The sequence below is a fragment of the Mesoplodon bidens genome (assembly GCF_964165515.1).
Source record: "Mesoplodon bidens genome assembly, chromosome: 15".
NCBI lineage: Eukaryota > Metazoa > Chordata > Mammalia > Artiodactyla > Ziphiidae > Mesoplodon > Mesoplodon bidens.
This window is the reverse complement of record NC_138171.1, coordinates 34,898,126-34,915,130: the sequence shown is the minus strand read 5'-3', so window position 1 is coordinate 34,915,130 and position 17,005 is coordinate 34,898,126. Positions and strand designations below refer to the sequence as shown.

Sequence of the window (17,005 nt, the reverse complement as noted above, 5' to 3'; positions counted from 1 at the left end):
TCAGGACTCTCCCAGCCAGAGCCACATCCACAGGCCAGGATGCTGGGAGAGGAAACATCGTCCTTCTCCTGATGCACTGGTCACCACCTTTGCCACCCGTGTCCTCGTTTGGGAGCCTCAGATCCGAATGACATAGGCGTCGCTGTGGCTTAGATGTCGCACCCACTTGTGGGGATTGGCGTTGCCGCATGGTCTGAACGCCAGCCTGAGGAAGCGAACCTGGAGGCCAGAGCATGTATGCCGGGGAAGTTCAAACGAGAGGCTGGCGGGGCCCAGCCCCAGAGGAGGAGCCGAGGTGGAGGGGCCTTGGCCGGGAGGCCCGGGGAGGCCCGGAACGTCCATCTGTGAGGGGCAGAGGCAGGAGGAGGGTGCTGAAGGCCTCAACAGGAAGGAGGGCAGGGGAGCCAAGGGGCCAGGAAGCTGACCACGCGGACCGACCGCATTAGGAGGCTATGGGTCAGGGCTGAAAGTGGAGGTGGGAGGAGAGGGCCTGCGGGACTCAGCGGCTGATACCTGGAAAAGGCCTGAGAGCTGAGAGCCTCCCTGCACCCGAGGCAGGTCCCAGCAAAGGGCTCCCTCCCCCAGCTCTGCCGTCTGCTCTGGGCTGCTCAGCTCCTGCGACAGGCTGGAGTCGGGAGAGGAAAGGTGCTGGGTTAGCCCCTGCCATCCCACAGCTCCCTCTCCTCCCCCAGTGCCGTCCTGTTGTCTGGAGAAGCTGGTAAACCCACCCGCGGGCCCGCGGTGCACACACGCTCACCTGACCACCCCCCGTGGCAGGGGAAGGTGCAGCCTGACGTTGAGAGCCTGGCTGCAAGGAAAAAAGGAACAGAGTCAGCCCCAGGAAGGTCGTGACGTGTCCCATCTTCATTACTGTCATGACTGGAGTTCTGCACAAGTGCCACCCCACCCCCTTCCCAAACTCTAGAGCCTCTAAGCTGGATTCTGAGGCTGGTGGCCGCACCTGAAGGTGGAAACAGCAGGTATCTTGGCCTTGTCTCCTACCCTACGTAACTGGACTAAGCTTGGCTACCCCCACTTACCTCTTTGGGGGCAGGTCACATCGTAACTTCAGATAAACCTGGAGCCTGGGTGGGAGGGCACAACACCGTTACTCAGGCCCTATCCTACTGGCATCTCACCATCCCTCACACAGGGCCTCCACGTGTGGCTGTGTGGATTTTGCCCCAAGACAGAGAGAGAAGGGCTGAAATCCACCCAACTCCACGAGCCATTACATTCATGGAGCTGGGTCCACTTGTTGGGGAGGGTGCCTTTACTAACACAGAGCCAGTATCGCCACCACCACCGCTCCTTCACAGCCAGTCCAAGGGGTAAACAGAAAAGTGCATATATGTGTGCGCACACACACACACGTACATGCGTACACGTTGGCTTGGGCTCCAGAGAACTTCTAGAACGGGGAAATGGTCTCACCTGCCTGAGCCTCGGTCCCAATGCACGGAGGGAAAGAGCCGGAAGGGGAGCGGGGAAGGGAGGTCATCTGAGAGTTGATACCTCATCACAGTCAGCTGAGACCAGAGAGGAATGCAGGTGAGTTTGGTCTCCTCACACCTGAACTGCCTCCCTTCCCCTCGGTAGGTGGAATATGCTAGGCCAGCCCGATCCTGACCTCACCCTGAGGTGGCTGCAGGCGGAGGATTCGATGAGATTCAAACTCATCCAGATGCACCGAGCTGTGAAATGAGACCTCATCCACCCGAATTCCTGGCCCATAACCTGGAAAGAGAGAAAGACCCCTCTCCTAACCCATATTTTGGGAGGGAGTGGGGATCTGTCTCTAACTTCCCTCCATGAAACCTTTGACAGTGACCTCGACCTAGGAGAGAAAGACCCACTTTCTCCTCACCTCTCAGTTCTGACTTCCCCACACAAAACTCTTCCGTTAAGCCGATGCGCATCTCTGTCAGAGAAAAGAACAGAAGAAGAAGCTGCCAAATACCCCATACGTGCCACCAAGGAGCCTGTCCCAAACCCCACCCTGGTCCAGCCTGCAGGCTGCTCACCAGAGCCGCTGGGCAGAAAGCTCTTGAGTCGTATCTCTCCCTGCACGTCCACCTTCAGCAGCGAGCCCTGAGAGTGACAGGTCAATGCCCAGACGTGACCTCCCCAACACACTTCCCAAAGGCCACCTGTCCTCAGCCGCAGGGCTGGGGGCTCAAACTTACGTTAGAGGCTATCAGGACAGACAATCTCTCGACCACATCCAGAAACACTTCATTCTTTTGGCTCTAAGGAAAGAGGGATTTGGGGGTTGATCGGCCTGTGTTCTAACGTGGACAGGCAGAAAAGACAGGACAGTGGAGGCTGGAGCCCTGGGGTGAGGACACGGGTAAGAAAAGGGATCATCCACGTCTAAGGGAGGTGGAAAGATACGCTGGGGTCTTGGACTCTGGGGGCTGAGAGAAAAATCAGAGGATCTGAACCCATTAATCCCTCCCTCACCTGGTCAGAGCGGCTGGACAGCACCGGGCGGCTGGCTGCACTGCTGGGGGCCACTTTGCTCTGTTGTGTCTCAGCCCCAAACTGGAAATCATCCAAAGCAATCAATCCTCACGTATGACACTTCCCACTAACCCTCCTCAATCCTGGCCTCATCTGTCCCTGGACTGACCAAGCCAACGCTGCTGAGGTCAAAGAGGCTGAAGGGTTTGCTGACCACGGCCTCCGTCTGGATGAAGTTCCTCAGCATCTCCGTGGATGTGGTCTGTACATAGCCATAGTCCTATGGGCAAAGGAAGGGCAGTCTTTGGGTGGTCGGGGGGGTGGGGGAAGGGGTGAAAATGAATGGACTCAGCCTCCCAGCCAGGGGATGCATCTTCAGGGAACGGGGGACAGGGAGGGACATCCTTGGACTCACCAGCACTTCATCCAGAAGTTCGTAGACCAGAGCCACGTTGCGGGAGATGGTCCCCTCACCCAGGGAGCCACAGTAATCACCCAGGAGCGTGGCTAGCCTGCAGAACAGGACAGAGTGCGCATACCCTCCTCCTCTCTGACCCCCACGCCCGGGTGCCCAGCCCCGCCCTCCTCACCGGGAGAGCAGCTCTAGGAGGCTGAAGGGAGAAATGTTTTCTGAAGTCGTGGCCACCAAATAGAGGCCGCTGTGTCTGATGTGAATAAAATGACGGTCATCGTGGTGCTGAGGCAGAGGCAGGAGGAAAAAGCATTAGCAAGAAAGAGTTATGGTGATTCCTGGCCCATGAGACCTGGGCTGGTATCCTGATTCCCCTACTTACTAGCAGCGTGACTTGTGTCACAGACGAAACCTCCCCAGGGCCCAGCTTCCTAATGTGTAAATGGAGTTAATAATAGTACCTACTCCAGAGTGGCTGAGGATTGAGACGTGCGGGGAGCTGTGCCTGGCGCATTGAGAACGCTCAATAAACTTCCATTAATATTATTTAGAGGAATGTGCCCCCCCAACTGGAAGCTCTCAAGGAAACAGCCCTGGGAGGAGGCGCCCCCCACCCAGACCCACCAAGCGCATCCCCTCCACCCCACCCCCGCCAGTGGTTACCACGACAACCGGAGACTCGTCTCCAGGCAGTCCCGTCAGCTTCCGGTAGAAGAGCTCGGCCACATCCCGGCCTCCGCTGTCTCCGCGGACTGACCGGGTGGAAGGACAGCTAAGGAGCTAGCGACACTGGCTGGCTCGGGGGCACTAGTCCCACCCAGCCCCTCCCCCCCGCCCCGCTGGCCAAGGATACAGTCCTTGTAGATAAGCGGGTCCCCCTTGGAGGACAGAATGAAGAACTGGGAAATCATGGCCGTTCTGGAGAGTAGACCAGGAGGCAGCGAAAGTTGGGCCTGCCCCGCCCTGCGGCCCCGGAACAAAAGGACGCGAGTGGGCTGGCCCTTTAAGAGCGATTCTCCTTCGACCGCGGGAAACCCGGCGCCAGCCCCAGCCTCGCCCAGCCTTACCCTCCTGACACCCGCGCCGCTCCCCCGTCACTCAGCCCAGACTCGCCCGCTGATTGGTCGCGGCAGGGGCCCGTGGCGAGTGGGAGGGGCGGAGGGCATCTTCCCCGATTGGCCCGCACTCAGCGGCGCTGGTCACGTGGGGAGCGACGTTTCGCGCCAATTTCGGTTGGTTGGCCGCAGTCCGTCGCGCCGACGTTTTTAGCTGCCTGGGGAGTGAGAGCTCAGAGCCCGCCAACTGCTGCCGCACAGCCCTCGGCAGCAATGGCACTTAAGGACTACGCGCTCGAGAAAGGTGAGGGTCTGCAAGTGTGGGAGGGGCGTCCTGCGCGGGAAGTTTCCTGGTCAACACCTGTTTGGGTGAGCTGGGGTCCCGGGGGGCCGGGTTCGGCGCGCGAGGCCCGAGGCAGGGTCGGGAGGTGGCGGGCTGGAGGCACACGGTGCCTGGGATGCGCACGGGGCGCCGAGGTCGGGGGAAAGCTGGTAACCGCGTACGGGAAAGAAGTAGGGGTCGTGGGTGGGTGGGCTGTAAGTTCCAGAAGGAAGGGTCGCCCCAAGGGGAGACTAGGACCTCAGGGGACCCTGTCAAAGGTTCAGGGTCGGCCACCCCCAGCCCTACTTCCCTCCGCGCTCCGAGCGCCCGAGACGCGCCGAAGCCCGGGGGGCGGGCAGGCCGGCCGCTGCACTCTGGGATTGGCCGCGTTAGGCCCACCTCCAAGCGGAAGTGGAGGCGGGCGGAAGTTGCGCGACGCCGCTGGAAGGAGTGTCGTGTGTAAACAGTGTCCTTCCGCGCGGTGGCCTCGGAGAGAGCTGCTGAGGGTGGGGGCCTGCCTGGAATTGGGGTGCTTATCAGACGCAGAGAGAGGAAGTGGTGGGGTGGGACGGTGTGGCCCTTGACGAGCCGGCCAATCGCCGGACGGGCTCCCGCCCTGGGCGGAGGAATCCCGGGCTGTGAGGCGGCGGCATCTGGGCCCATGTGCTTCTTTGTTTACTAAGAGCGGAAGCCGTGGCGGGAGAGGGGGTGGGGCGGAGGACGGGCCTGGTGGCGGAGATCCCAGTGAGGGCAGCGGTTTAGGGGACCGAAAGAAAAGGAGAATAAAACGCGTAGAAGAAACGCTGAGAACCTTGAGAGCTGAGTGTGTTGCCGGCTGTGGGAGGCCCTTAGGAAACGGTACTGAGATTTCTAACTAAGAGAGTGGAATTCCCCTGCGGGGAGGGTATCGGTTAATACTCTAAACTGCCCGGGGCCACTTTTTCTTCCCTAGGCCAAAACAGGCTTGTGAAAAAGAGTTCTGCCCTGTTTGGGGAGAATTAGGTAGGCTTATTTGAATGTTGTTTCGATTGATGAGTTCATCGATCTCATTTTAAATGGAGGTGAGTTGCTTAGATTTCTCTCAGACGGGTTTTGCAGTAGGGTATCTGAAGAAAGGTTGATTCTTACGGTTTTACGCTTTCTTTATAGAAAAGGTGAAGAAGTTCCTACAAGAGTTTTACCAGGATGATGAATTTGGCAAGAAGCAGTTCAAGTATGGGAGCCAGTTGGTAAGTCTAAGGTTGGGTAGAGGGAATGGGGCAGTGACTTGAGCTATGAGAGCTATTAGCAAATGCATTTTTGTGTAAGTGACGAGTTTAGCACCATACCTGATACCTGTGTATCACTACATTGACAATAAGGTATTTTCAGGGGTTGGGGGGCTGAGAAGTGAGCCTTGTTCTGTCTCACACTGCTGTTTCTCCCATGTGGGGCCTGGGACCTGTGTGCTGAGCTTGTGGTGACAGACTTTTGCTTGTCAACACTGGTAAGGTAAATTTGGCCCCGTGGCTATCTCCTCCCCACCCCAGGTTCGGTTGGCTCATCGGGAGCAAGTGGCAGTGTACATAGACCTAGATGATGTAGCTGAGGATGACCCTGAGCTGGTGGATTCAATTTGTGAGAACACCAAGCGCTATGCCAGGCTCTTCGCTGATGCTGTACAGGAGCTGCTGCCTCAGTACAAGGAGAGGGAGGTGAGAAAAATGCAGGGCATGGAACTTAGGTTTTTTCCAAGAAGGTTTTTGGGAGCAGAAAGCTGGCTTTCCAAGCTGGCAGAAAGGGGGCGGTGATTTCTGCCTGGCCCCCTTTATGCGATGTCCTTTCACCATCCTGGCTTTTTCCTATTTTCCTTCCTTTTCCTTTAGGTGGTAAATAAAGATGTTCTGGACGTTTACATTGAGCACCGGTTGATGATGGAGCAGCGGAGCCGGGACCCTGGGGCAGCCCGGAGCCCCCAGAACCAGTATCCTCCTGAACTCATGCGCAGATTGTGAGTGGTCTCGGTGGGGAAGGGTGTGGGGTTTGATCCCCAGAGCCTTGCTAACGACAGTTTTTTCCCTTAGTGAGATGTATTTTCAAGGTCCCAGTAGTAACAAGCCTCGCGTGATCCGGGAAGTACGGGCTGACTCTGTGGGGAAATTGGTAACAGTGCGTGGAATTGTCACTCGCGTCTCTGAAGTCAAACCCAGGATGGTGGTGGCCACTTACACTTGTGACCAGTGTGGGGCAGAGACCTATCAGCCGGTATGTGTGGAGCAACGAACAGTGGTTTTTCTAAGAACTAATTTTGTCTGCTGATGGTCACTTGTTATTTTCTCTGATAATTGTAAAACATGGTGTGTTCACCTTTTATCTTCTTTCTGACGTGGAGTGGTCTTTTTATACGTTCTGTGTTGACATCCACCAGGAATAACTTAAGACATTCTCGAGAAAGTTCTATGGTTTTTGTGACAAAGAGGAATGTGATTTAAGTAACTGACTCTAAGGGGCTCCTTTCCTTATGGTTTCCTTTAGTGTTTCCTTTTTTGCATGCTAGATCCAGTCTCCCACTTTCATGCCTCTGATCATGTGCCCGAGCCAGGAGTGCCAGACCAACCGCTCAGGAGGGCGGCTGTATCTACAGACACGTGGCTCCAAGTTCATCAAATTCCAGGAGATGAAGATGCAAGAACATGTGAGTTTGGGGTGTGTGGTCCAGGACCCAGGGAAGGTGGAGCTTGGGAGTCCAAGAGAAGTCATCAAGAGCAGCAGGGAGGTTTAACTGGAACTTTCTGATTGAGTTGGGAAGAGGTAAAGGAGAGCTCAGCTTCCCTCCTGTCGGCTTCCGTGAGGCTGAGCAGGCCAGGAAGCAGAAGAGCAGTATGCCTGGGGAGGGGAGGTTAGTCTTTGGAGGCCTCACGTACCCTTCTCCCCCAGAGCGACCAAGTGCCCGTGGGAAATATCCCTCGCAGCATCACGGTGCTGGTGGAAGGAGAGAACACAAGGATTGCCCAGCCCGGGGACCATGTCAGTGTCACCGGTATCTTCTTGCCAGTCCTGCGTGCTGGGTTCCGACAGATGGTCCAGGTGAGAACGGGAGTTTAAAATGAGGAGGTGGTTTTCCCTTTTTCTCCTCATCCCCTTATTCTTATCCAGCCCCACAGAGAAAAGTGTCAATAGCAGAACACCAAAGCAGAACGAAAGGTTTTGTCAGGAACTCCTGAGGGAATCACGTGGATGGGCAAGTCAAAGAACTTCATTCATACCCTGGCATCTTCCTGCCCAAGGGTTTACTCTCAGAAACTTACCTGGAAGCCCATCGGATTGTGAAGATGAGTAAGAGTGAGGATGATGAGTCTGGGGCAGGAGAACTGAGCAGGGAGGATCTGCGACAGATTGCAGGTGAGGGGTCAGGGGAAGGACTGGGAGTGTGAGCTTCATCCTAGCACTTTTTATCCCCCAGAAAACACTCTTACTTTTCCCTTTCCCACAGAGGAGGATTTCTATGAAAAGTTGGCAGCCTCCATCGCCCCAGAGATCTATGGGCACGAAGACGTGAAGAAGGCGCTGCTGCTCCTGCTGGTGGGAGGGGTGGACCAGTCTCCTCGAGGCATGAAGATCAGGGGTGAGTGCAGTGAGTGCAGCGTTCAGGAAGAAAGGATGGGTGACCAGGGCCAGTGTCCCATAGGTCACAGAATAAAAGAGCAGGCGTCTTGGCTTCCTGGGCACGGGGCGGGATTAAAAGAAATGGTGCTGGGCATGATGGGGGCAGATCTCAAAAGCACTTTTCTCTGTGTTTGGATGACTTGCATTGAAGGAATAGTCATTCAGGGGCTTCCTTCCCTTTCTCCAGGCAACATCAACATATGCCTGATGGGGGATCCTGGTGTGGCCAAGTCTCAGCTCCTGTCTTACATTGACCGCCTGGCCCCCCGCAGTGAGTAGTCAGATCCTGGGAAAGGCAAACTGAGGGCAGGAGTAGGACCACCACGCGTCCGTGTGTGTTCTCTTCTGGGAGCATTGGGGAATGGAGATTCGGTCAGCACCGCCACCCACAGACCTGCAGCTGCCTCGGGAAGGCCTGGCTGGGTCAGAGCAGTTCAGTACAGGCCTTGCCTCACTAGCCCTGTTTCTTCTGTCCTTTGCCCCGTTGTTGCTCCCTTGTTGTCTTCGCTTTTCCTAAACATGTCTATTTTCTTTCTCCCTGGCCCTTTTGTTCAGGCCAGTACACGACAGGCCGCGGCTCTTCCGGAGTGGGGCTCACAGCAGCTGTGCTCAGAGACTCCATGAGTGGAGAGCTGACCTTGGAGGGTGGTGCCCTCGTGCTGGCTGACCAGGGTGTGTGCTGCATTGATGAGTTTGACAAGATGGCGGAGGCTGACCGCACGGCCATCCACGAGGTCATGGAGCAGCAAACCATCTCCATTGCCAAGGCAGGCATTCTCACAACGCTCAATGCCCGCTGCTCCATCCTGGCTGCTGCCAACCCTGCCTATGGGCGCTACAACCCTCGCCGCAGCCTGGAGCAGAACATACAGCTTCCTGCTGCGCTGCTCTCCCGATTTGACCTCCTCTGGCTGATCCAGGACCGGCCCGACCGAGACAACGACCTGAGGTGAATGCAGCTCAGCACTCGAGACACCCCTTGGTAACAATCTCTGGAGATGGAGGAGAACTTGGAAAACTCATTGTCTGCTCATGGAAACTCCAGAACCTTTCCTTCATACAGCAGGGGCTGGTCGACAGTTGTTAAGAGTGGGTCAGGGTTGAAATGTTGATGGTCATTTAATGGGAAAGTTTGTCCCTGCCAGGCTGTGAGGTGGAGAGCTGAGGGGCCAAGATGTAGAGTTCGGGTGTGACGTGTGACACCAAAGAGACAGGGTTCCTACTTGCCTCCCCTCTTCCCAGGTTGGCCCAGCACATCACCTATGTGCACCAGCACAGCCGGCAGCCCCCTGCCCAGTTTGAACCTTTGGACATGAAGCTTATGAGGTAGGAGAGCTGGGCGAGGACTGGTGTACTTGCCCAGGTGCCATGGGTGGCAGTGTCTTGGCCTGGGTGTGCGTCTCTTGAAAATCTTTCGCTCCTCCTCCACCATATGTTCTGGGTCTAAGAACAGTGAGTCTAGGTCCCTGCAGCCTGGCCATGGGAGACCATGACGCAGAACCTGCCTTTCATGCTACCCCCACCACCTTCCCATCTCAGGGTTGAGACAGGTTCAGATTTTTGGCAAAGCTGCATCCTGCTGCACGGATACCTGATAGTACTATTCTCTCCATGGAGTCTGTCCAGGGACTCCCAGGGGTTCCTTAAGTTTTCCTTCTTTTTACCTATTCTCTTGAAGTTAACAAAACCGTCTCTTAAGACAGGTGGATTTGTCATATTCATGCAAAAGCCATTTTCCTAAAAATTTGGGAATAACTTGAAGTGCAGCATTTGGAGAAATCCATCAGTGATATTTAAGCAAGCAGATACTCATCTGCTGATTTTGTTTTTCCTACTTAAAAGTACCCCCGCCAAAGTTTTCTTAAATGGAAAACTCTTAATGCAGAAAAAACATACTCTTTGCACCCCTCTCTCCTGTTTTGCCACAGACGTTACATAGCTATGTGCCGGGAGAAGCAGCCCACGGTGCCAGAGTCTCTGGCCGACTACATCACAGCAGCGTACGTGGAGATGAGGCGAGAGGCCTGGGCCAGTAAGGACGCCACCTTTACTTCTGCCCGGACTCTGCTGGCTATCCTGCGACTGTCCACTGCTCTGGTGAGTGCCAGTCTGTCATACTGGAGGATGGTCCACTTGGGCTCTACTGGGCAGCCTGCCTTAACGCGGCCCCCCTCGCTGCCTCCCTCCTCCGCTTGCCCTGCCGGGGCTAAAGTGCTGACAGTGCAGATAGTGGTCCTCTCCGTGCTACCGCACTGTGGGTACTTGCTGCTCTGGCAGGGCACGCCCAGCGCCCGTGGAGGGAAAGGCCTCCCTGCTTCTCCGACCTCACCGAGGGGGTGGATGGGTTAACTTCACTCCCTGTGTCCTAGATCCTGTGCTAGGAACGTTCATTTCTGTCCTCACATCTTGGACCTTAGTCCTGGGGGCTCCAAAGTGCTGTTCGTGCAGGTAGTGTGATTACCTGACCTACTGCTGAGCTAGCACTTCCCGAGCCCCAGGGACACTACCTCTCTGCCAGTTGCTTTCTTGGCTGAGCTCCCCAAGCTCCACCTGTCGTGGTGGGGAGCCCAGTGGAGTTCAGAAGGGTCTGGTCTCCCTCACAGGACAGCTGAACACCGGGACTGGCCAGTGTTGAGAGGCGGAGACTTGGGCAATTGCTGGACGCTGCCCTGGGCATTGCACTTGTCTCGGTCTGACAGTGCCGGCCCCACACTGCGGATGCTTGGCGGGAGGGGAGGGGCCTCTACTCCTTTGTGAGTAGGAACACGTGGGTTGTCCAGCCTTAAAGCTGGAGCGGGGTGGGGGGTCCCTGACTTTGTTCCACCCCCCCTCCTCCCGTTCCCATCTCTCCCTGCCTTCCCCTTAGGCACGTCTGCGAATGGTGGACACAGTGGAGAAGGAGGATGTGAATGAAGCCATACGGCTAATGGAGATGTCCAAGGACTCACTTCTGGGTGACAAGGGGCAAGCAGCCAGGTGAGTGGCTTAGTGAAGGATGTCAGGAGTTACCTTGACCTTCTTGAGCAGAAAACTTATCCTGTGGCTTCCGCATCCCTGTGTCTGTGATGTTGGCCTCAGAATTCTAACCCTGACCACTGCTGTTCTGTTGGTACTGGGTGTTCTTGTTGGACCCTGACCTTGCACACCCATGCTTGTTTTCTCCAGGACCCAGAGACCAGCGGATGTGATATTTGCCATTGTCCGTGAGTTGGTCTCGGAGGGCCGCAGTGTCCGGTTTTCCGACGCAGAGCAGCGCTGCGTGTCTCGCGGCTTCACACCTGCTCAGTTCCAGGCGGCCCTAGACGAGTACGAGGAGCTGAACGTCTGGCAGGTCAATGCCGCCCGGACACGGGTCACTTTTGTGTGATTCCAGTTGCTTGAGACACTGGTATCTACTCTGCATATGGTCCTAATCCCCCTTCCTTTAAAGACCTAGAGATGCCCTTGAGGGGAAAGGAGGATCCCCTCTTTTTCCCAAGCTGCACTTGTTTTACTCATTCTTTTTGCTAATAAATGTGTAGATTTTCTGCCTTCTGTTAAAACAGGGTATTTTGAGTTTTCTAGATTCCTGTCTTTTCTCTTTACGCTTGTCTTATTCCAGCCCCTCATAAGTCTACTCAGGGGAGTTCCTGCTCTGCCTGCTGGGCACTGATAGAGAGTGCACTGGGTCTCCACTCCCACCCCCCACTCCAGTTGATAGTCTTAAAGTATGGACACGAGTACCTCTGCCTTCTGGGGTTCAGGCACATATCTCCCTGTGGTAAACACTCAGTACCGTAGTAACTGAGAAACACCTCCCCCTCGGCCATCCACTGAGCCTGTAGGATCAAGGCTTTAAGATCCAAGAGTGTGGCACCTAACAGAGAGGACAGAGCCACTAGAAGGGGTGCGGAGGGGCTGCTCCCCTTTTATTAGCAACAGGTTTCTCTAAACGGAGTGTAGCACCCTCCTCTCGACAGCTGTCCGACCCCTGTGCTGCATCCTTTCAAGTATCCTCTCATCAGAAGAAGAGCCCCCGCATCCGCCTGCCAATGCCTTGTCGGTCATAGAGGACGTTGAACTTGTTCACAAACTGGTTCATGGTGTTGCATGTCTTGGTGATGGTGCCAAGGTAGGCCATGAGCCCCACGTCATTGCATTGCTGCGAGGGAACAGAGAGAGCCAGTTCCCCAGGGGGCTCTGGGTCCCCCGCCGCATGCCCAAGGAACAGCCAGGTCCCACGTCCTGCGTGCAGAAATGACGGCGCGAGCCCCACCTCCCTGTCCTGGGCTTTACACTCACATCGTAGAAGTCTGTCTTGAACTTGTCTGTGCTGAGCACCGGGAGGCAGTGACACAGAGCATAGGCCTCACGCAGGATCTCATGGTTAAAGGGAACCTCTCCTGAAGGCACAACAGAGGCTGCGTTAACGTGGATGCTGTCGCTTCCCCACGAGGGAGAGGAAAGGGTTCAAGTGCCAGGGAGACACCTGCACCTGTCCCACCTGCTTCAGAGGCCTTGACGTACTCCAAGATGAGCTTGACGCGGCTGTGCAGCATCTTGATGGCGCTGTGCTGTGCGATCAGGTGTTCAGCCACTGCAGGGGGACAGGGACAGGCCAAGGTGGAGAAGAGTGGGGCCACACCTTCCACCCCCCACTTACGAAGCCCCTCCAGCCTCCCCTACCAGTGGAGTTCTCTCCACTGCCTGTTGCTGTCATTCGTGCCACGTGGTCCACACCAATGCGTTCAGCTTCCTCTGTGGCCAGAGTGTAGGTCAGCTCAGCAAACAGCATTGTGGCCTACGGGGCACACAGGGAGAGTCAAAAGGAGGAAACGGCCAGGAGCAGAATCTGAGGGTTGAAGAGCAGGGCGTTACCTACCTCTCCATTGATTATATCTATGACAGACTCAAAAACGCTGACGGGAAGCTGTAAAGAAGAGATGGGAGAACAGCTCTTATTAACATCAAACACACCTGAACCTATATGTTAAGTGCCAAAAACTTGGGCTTGGCCCCTGCACATTACATTTTCTCATCTAATCTTCCCAAGGACCTAGTGAAGTAGGAATTGCCCCATTTTACACACGGGGAAAATGCACTTTAGAGGTTAAATGACTAACCCAAAGTCTCACAGCTGGTAAACTGCAAAAGAGATTCAATAAAGATGTCATACAGTTAAAGATAGTGGGATGAGAATGAAAGATGGCCACAGCGATGGACAAGCAGGACAAAGTGGGCACGGGGTCAGTTTTACTCACATCTGTGTGCTTGGTCATAGGGTTCAACTTAAGAAACAGAGGGCTCTCAATTATCTCGCACACCTGGAAGAGGGGGAGGATGCACACGAGTGTCAGGGCCCATCTTCCCCTCATGTGCTAGTCTCTGCCCCAGCATGCACAAGTGTGAGTGTGTATACCTGCTTATGGACGTGGATGTCGGAGGGGTCAGGTGGCCCCCCTGTGGTATACCAACCGAGGAACTCCAGCTCCTTGAATACCTGTTTAACTGGAGAGGAAGGGGCCAGAATATTTCTTTAAACCATCCTTCCTTAATTTGAAGTTCCTGGTGTATTTTTACCAGCTTCTCCCCTCCCCATGCTGGCTCTATTTAGAATAATTTCAGTCTTCTCTCACTCCTTACCTTTGCAGGGAATAACTGAATGTGTCCTTTTTCTAAGGTCTCTTCAGCTACTCTATCTTCACTTTTCCTCCGTTCTCGTCCTATCCTGTTTGTTTTTTTCCCCAACCCTCTCCATCTTCCCCACTCTGCTTTTTTTCCCCACTCCCACTCCGCTCCCCCACGTCTATTCCCCTCTCACACTGCTCCTCCTTGGTGTAATAATATTCCTTGTCAATGATAATCTTCTCTTCCACGGTGTGGGACAGCAGCTCAAAGGAGTTCATCACCTCGATATTTCGGCCCTCCTGCTTCCCGATCAGAGCCCCTATCACTGGATGAGAGAGGGACGCATAAGAGGTGAGGGTAAGGAAACCCCAAACTTCCCTAATCATTATAGCTTGAGGGTCTGAGGTCAGTGTGAACCAAATATTAGGGAAACGGGGATCTGCGGAGGAGGAACTGGCTTCAGTAAAGGAAGGGGAAAGACCACCATTTGGGGGAGGTGGCCAAGGAGAGGAGGCTGGAGAATTACGCCGAACACTCACCCTGCATAGGCCGCCCCTCCTGCGAGCGCATGCGAATCCAATGATCTGAGATGTTGAGGATGACGAGGGGATGAAGAGCGACTGAAACGCTGCCAGTCACTCCGGAAGCCATCACGCTGGGCACGACTAAGGGAGGAGGAAGAGGGGGTGAGAATCCTCCCGGGAGACGGGAGTGGGAGACGGCAGAGTCGGGCCATACATCCCTCCCGCAAGTTAACCCAGGGAGCTCGCTTTTGACCCGCCCCCCGTCTTCTCCCGGGAGTCCAGGACGGCCTTGATGCGCCCCCAAGGAAGTCTCCAGAAGCCGCTCCCGCGCGGCCCATTACCTGCTGCATCCACCTCCATCCCGCTGCTCCCTCCGGTCCCGTTGGCCGCAGGTACCGCCGCCGCCGCCATTTCCCCCGCGCCCGCCAGCGTCGGCCCCGCCCCCTCCCTCCCTTCCTCCCTCCTCCCCCTCCCTCCCGGCTTCCGTAGGCAGAGGCGCATGCGCAGTGTCGCCGTGACGCGCGCACGCCCCAAACCTGGGCTGCGCTGGCTGTATTTACCTAGCCTCGGTGGGGTGGCGCAGGCGCCCCTAGGGTGGGGAGAGCCGGCAGGTTTTCGTAGCCCCTCTAGCCTTCAGCTGACCTTGAACAAATTACCTAACCCCACCCTGATCGTCCTCGTCAGTAAAAGTGGGATCAGACTACCTAGTTCCTAAGGCTGTTGCAGAATGAATGAAACGTCCCGTTGCTGCCCTCAGAATAAAACCCAAACCTCTAACCATGGCCTGCAAAGCCCTGCAAGATCCGGCCGCTGCCTGCCAGCCTGCCCTGGCCTCTGCCTTTCTGCTTCTCAGTCCCCGTGCTTCAGCCACACTGGCCCTCACGTCTGTTCCTTTCACACGCCTCACTCACCCCCACTTAAGGGCCTTATGTCGCCTTCATCACTGTAACCCCTGTGACCAAAACTGTACCTGACACATGGGCACCTAAATGATTTTTGAGTGAGGCGGTGGAGCCTGGTCTTGAGAGGCTCCATCCACACGTCCTATCTTTCCTCCTTCTGTATTACCTAGGGCACTAGGAACACCCCCTAGTGTTTTCTAACCTCTTCCAACCTCCCTCTACCCTCCATCTCCATCATTCTTTCCAAACTCACCTCTGGCAAACCTGGCCTACTACAGCCCTCTCCCCAACCCTGCACCCAAGCAAGTTGTGTACACTGCGTTTACTCCATCTTGTTGCCCCTACAATTTCGCTGGCTCTTTTAGTGCGTGTCTGCACTGAACCCAAAGTGTTAGCTCTTAGAGAACAGGTAGAGACCTGTATCTTGACCCTATGGAGCCTACTCGTGCCCAGAACCAGCAGGTCCCAGGAGATGTTTTCTGGCGATAATGGTGCTTTCTGTGAATTAAGCAATCTTTCCTAAATGGAGCCTGAGTGAAGGGAAGTTAAAGGGCAAGCAGCCCTCAAAGGAAGGGGCTTGAGAAATCCTGCAGGGAGAGACGTCTTCTGGCCAAAGGGAAGTTAAGAGTTTCTCTCGTTTTAATGCCCAACGAGTGAAAAACCTCCCCGTCAACTGAGAGGGTTATGGGAAAACCTCACTTCTCTATATATGCCTCACTTCTCTTAGGAAAAGTGAGGTCAGAAACATGTATCTCTTAAATAATAGGCAGCTTCTGAGGACTGTAATGCTTCTCAGCTATATTGAAGACTCAAAAAAAAAATTATTCTGGTGTTGAAGTTGCTAGTTTGCATTGCTGTTTCAATCATTAGAGAATTCCTTTGCCTTTTTGTTGTTTCAAATGCTTTTGAAACATTGTTCAGATAACTATACAACACATAAAACAGTGGTTACTGTGAAGTTTAAAGATGACTTGGAAATTGAATCAGTTGTTTATACATGCTTTGGAAGTAAGCTCAGCTGAGCATTTCTTTAAAGTGCATTGTATTTTAAAAAACTACCATCAGGGACTTCCCTGGTGGCGCAGTGGTTAAGAATCCACCTGCGAATGCAGCGGACACGGGTTTGATCCCTGATCCAGGAAGATCCCACATGCCGCAGAGCAACTAAGTCCCTGCACCACAACTACTGAGCCGGTGCGCCTCGAGAGCCCGTGCTCTTCAACAGGCGAAGCCACCACAATGAGAAGCCTGTGCACCACGACGAAGAGTAGCCCCAGCTAGAGAAAGCCCGCGCGCAGCAACAAAGACCCAACACAGCCAAAACTATAAATTTAAAAAAAAAAAAAAAACCTACCATCAAAACCTCCGGTTGAAATGATGGTGTTAAAGCAGCTATCCCACTGTTCTTTTTTTCCCTTCCAACAAAACTAAACATACTGTATCACTTTGTTGTTTTGTTAACTTTTCCTTCCACAGACAGAGTGGAGGTGACTGGGCTGGTGGGGAACAGAGCAGAGGGTCTGCTCAGAGAGCCTGCAAAGAAGGCACATATGTGAAAGCTGCTAAGAGAGTACACCTTTTTAAAAAATTATTATTATTATTATTATTTGCCACGCTAAGCAGCTTGTGGGATCTTAGTTCCCCGACTAGGGGTTGAACCCGGGCCCCCAGCAGTGAACGCGCAGTCCTAACCACTGGACCACCAGGGAATTCCCGAGAGTACATCTTAAAAGTTCTCATCACAAGAAAAAGTAACTATGGATGGCGGTGGATGTCACATCCCAGTAACTATGGCTTCTCCTTTTCTCCAGTTATCCCCTATTTCCAGACCTTTTGTTCAGAAGGGTCAGGTGTGAGTGACAAGGCATTTTTACAAAATGTACAAAGACCCATTACTCTGGCCACCGTGGCACATGTATTTGTTTCCCATCGTTGCTGAAATAAATTACCACAGACTTCGTGGCTTAAAACATCACACATTTATTGTCTTACAGTTCTGGGGGTCAGAGGTCTGAAATAGTTTCCACTGATCTGAAACCAAAGTGTCTGCAGGGCCACATTCCTTCTAGGGGAGA

The 17,005-nt window shown here is 54.5% G+C and overlaps 3 protein-coding genes across 5 annotated transcripts; 1 reads left to right on the top strand and 2 right to left on the bottom strand.

Annotated features, from left to right (window-relative positions):
• Positions 1-49: 49 nt before the first annotated feature.
• Positions 50-4,009, bottom strand: AP4M1 (adaptor related protein complex 4 subunit mu 1). 2 transcript variants are annotated; one of them, XM_081255391.1, is made up of 16 exons: positions 3,943-4,009; positions 3,729-3,793; positions 3,539-3,627; positions 3,054-3,160; positions 2,879-2,975; positions 2,633-2,743; positions 2,464-2,544; positions 2,187-2,249; positions 2,025-2,091; positions 1,868-1,921; positions 1,631-1,737; positions 1,435-1,529; positions 1,041-1,085; positions 758-808; positions 514-625; positions 50-342 (listed from the first exon to the last, which is right to left on the bottom strand). In XM_081255391.1, the coding sequence occupies exons 2-16, from the start codon at positions 3,784-3,786 to the stop codon at positions 118-120; spliced, it is 1,362 nt and encodes a 453-aa protein (XP_081111517.1). In that variant the 5' UTR covers positions 3,787-3,793; positions 3,943-4,009; the 3' UTR covers positions 50-117. The 2 variants fall into 2 exon arrangements, with proteins under 2 accessions (XP_081111517.1, XP_081111518.1); XM_081255392.1 differs by lacking the exons at positions 514-625; positions 3,943-4,009 and having other exon boundaries at positions 3,729-3,902.
• A 104-nt stretch (positions 4,010-4,113) lies between these two features.
• On the top strand, positions 4,114-11,439 carry MCM7 (minichromosome maintenance complex component 7). The gene is made up of 15 exons (XM_081255382.1): positions 4,114-4,234; positions 5,402-5,481; positions 5,782-5,946; positions 6,118-6,242; positions 6,316-6,496; positions 6,789-6,926; positions 7,169-7,318; positions 7,519-7,633; positions 7,725-7,856; positions 8,085-8,168; positions 8,453-8,846; positions 9,140-9,223; positions 9,826-9,994; positions 10,764-10,873; positions 11,063-11,439. The coding sequence occupies exons 1-15, from the start codon at positions 4,204-4,206 to the stop codon at positions 11,262-11,264; spliced, it is 2,160 nt and encodes a 719-aa protein (XP_081111508.1). The 5' UTR covers positions 4,114-4,203; the 3' UTR covers positions 11,265-11,439.
• Positions 11,440-11,778: 339 nt separating this feature from the next.
• Positions 11,779-14,463, bottom strand: COPS6 (COP9 signalosome subunit 6). 2 transcript variants are annotated; one of them, XM_081256188.1, is made up of 10 exons: positions 14,370-14,463; positions 14,044-14,169; positions 13,698-13,829; positions 13,296-13,384; positions 13,138-13,200; positions 12,759-12,806; positions 12,563-12,677; positions 12,381-12,473; positions 12,179-12,279; positions 11,779-12,038 (listed from the first exon to the last, which is right to left on the bottom strand). In XM_081256188.1, exons 1-10 carry the CDS (start codon positions 14,437-14,439, stop codon positions 11,898-11,900), a joined length of 978 nt encoding a protein of 325 aa, XP_081112314.1. In that variant the 5' UTR covers positions 14,440-14,463; the 3' UTR covers positions 11,779-11,897. The 2 variants fall into 2 exon arrangements, with proteins under 2 accessions (XP_081112314.1, XP_081112315.1); XM_081256189.1 differs by lacking the exon at positions 12,759-12,806.
• Positions 14,464-17,005: the final 2,542 nt, after the last annotated feature.

Excerpts from the sequence above, each read along its gene's own strand:
- AP4M1 (XM_081255391.1), bottom strand. The coding sequence starts at position 3,786 with ATGATTTCCCAGTTCTTCATTCTGTCCTCCAAGGGGGACCCGCTTATC. Across the intron at positions 2,976-3,053 it reads CTCCTAGAGCTGCTCTCCCG|GCTAGCCACGCTCCTGGGTG; the intron begins GTGAGGAGGGCG and ends CCTGTTCTGCAG. Across the intron at positions 2,092-2,186 it reads CTGTCCTGATAGCCTCTAAC|GGCTCGCTGCTGAAGGTGGA; the intron begins GTAAGTTTGAGC and ends TGTCACTCTCAG.
- MCM7 (XM_081255382.1), top strand. The coding sequence starts at position 4,204 with ATGGCACTTAAGGACTACGCGCTCGAGAAAG. Across the intron at positions 6,927-7,168 it reads AGATGAAGATGCAAGAACAT|AGCGACCAAGTGCCCGTGGG; the intron begins GTGAGTTTGGGG and ends CTTCTCCCCCAG. Across the intron at positions 7,857-8,084 it reads TCGAGGCATGAAGATCAGGG|GCAACATCAACATATGCCTG; the intron begins GTGAGTGCAGTG and ends CCCTTTCTCCAG.
- COPS6 (XM_081256188.1), bottom strand. The coding sequence starts at position 14,439 with ATGGCGGCGGCGGCGGTACCTGCGGCCAACGGGACCGGAGGGAGCAGC. Across the intron at positions 13,830-14,043 it reads GGAGGGGCGGCCTATGCAGG|TGATAGGGGCTCTGATCGGG; the intron begins GTGAGTGTTCGG and ends TCTCTCATCCAG. Across the intron at positions 13,385-13,697 it reads TTACACCAAGGAGGAGCAGT|TTAAACAGGTATTCAAGGAG; the intron begins GTGAGAGGGGAA and ends CTTCCTCTCCAG.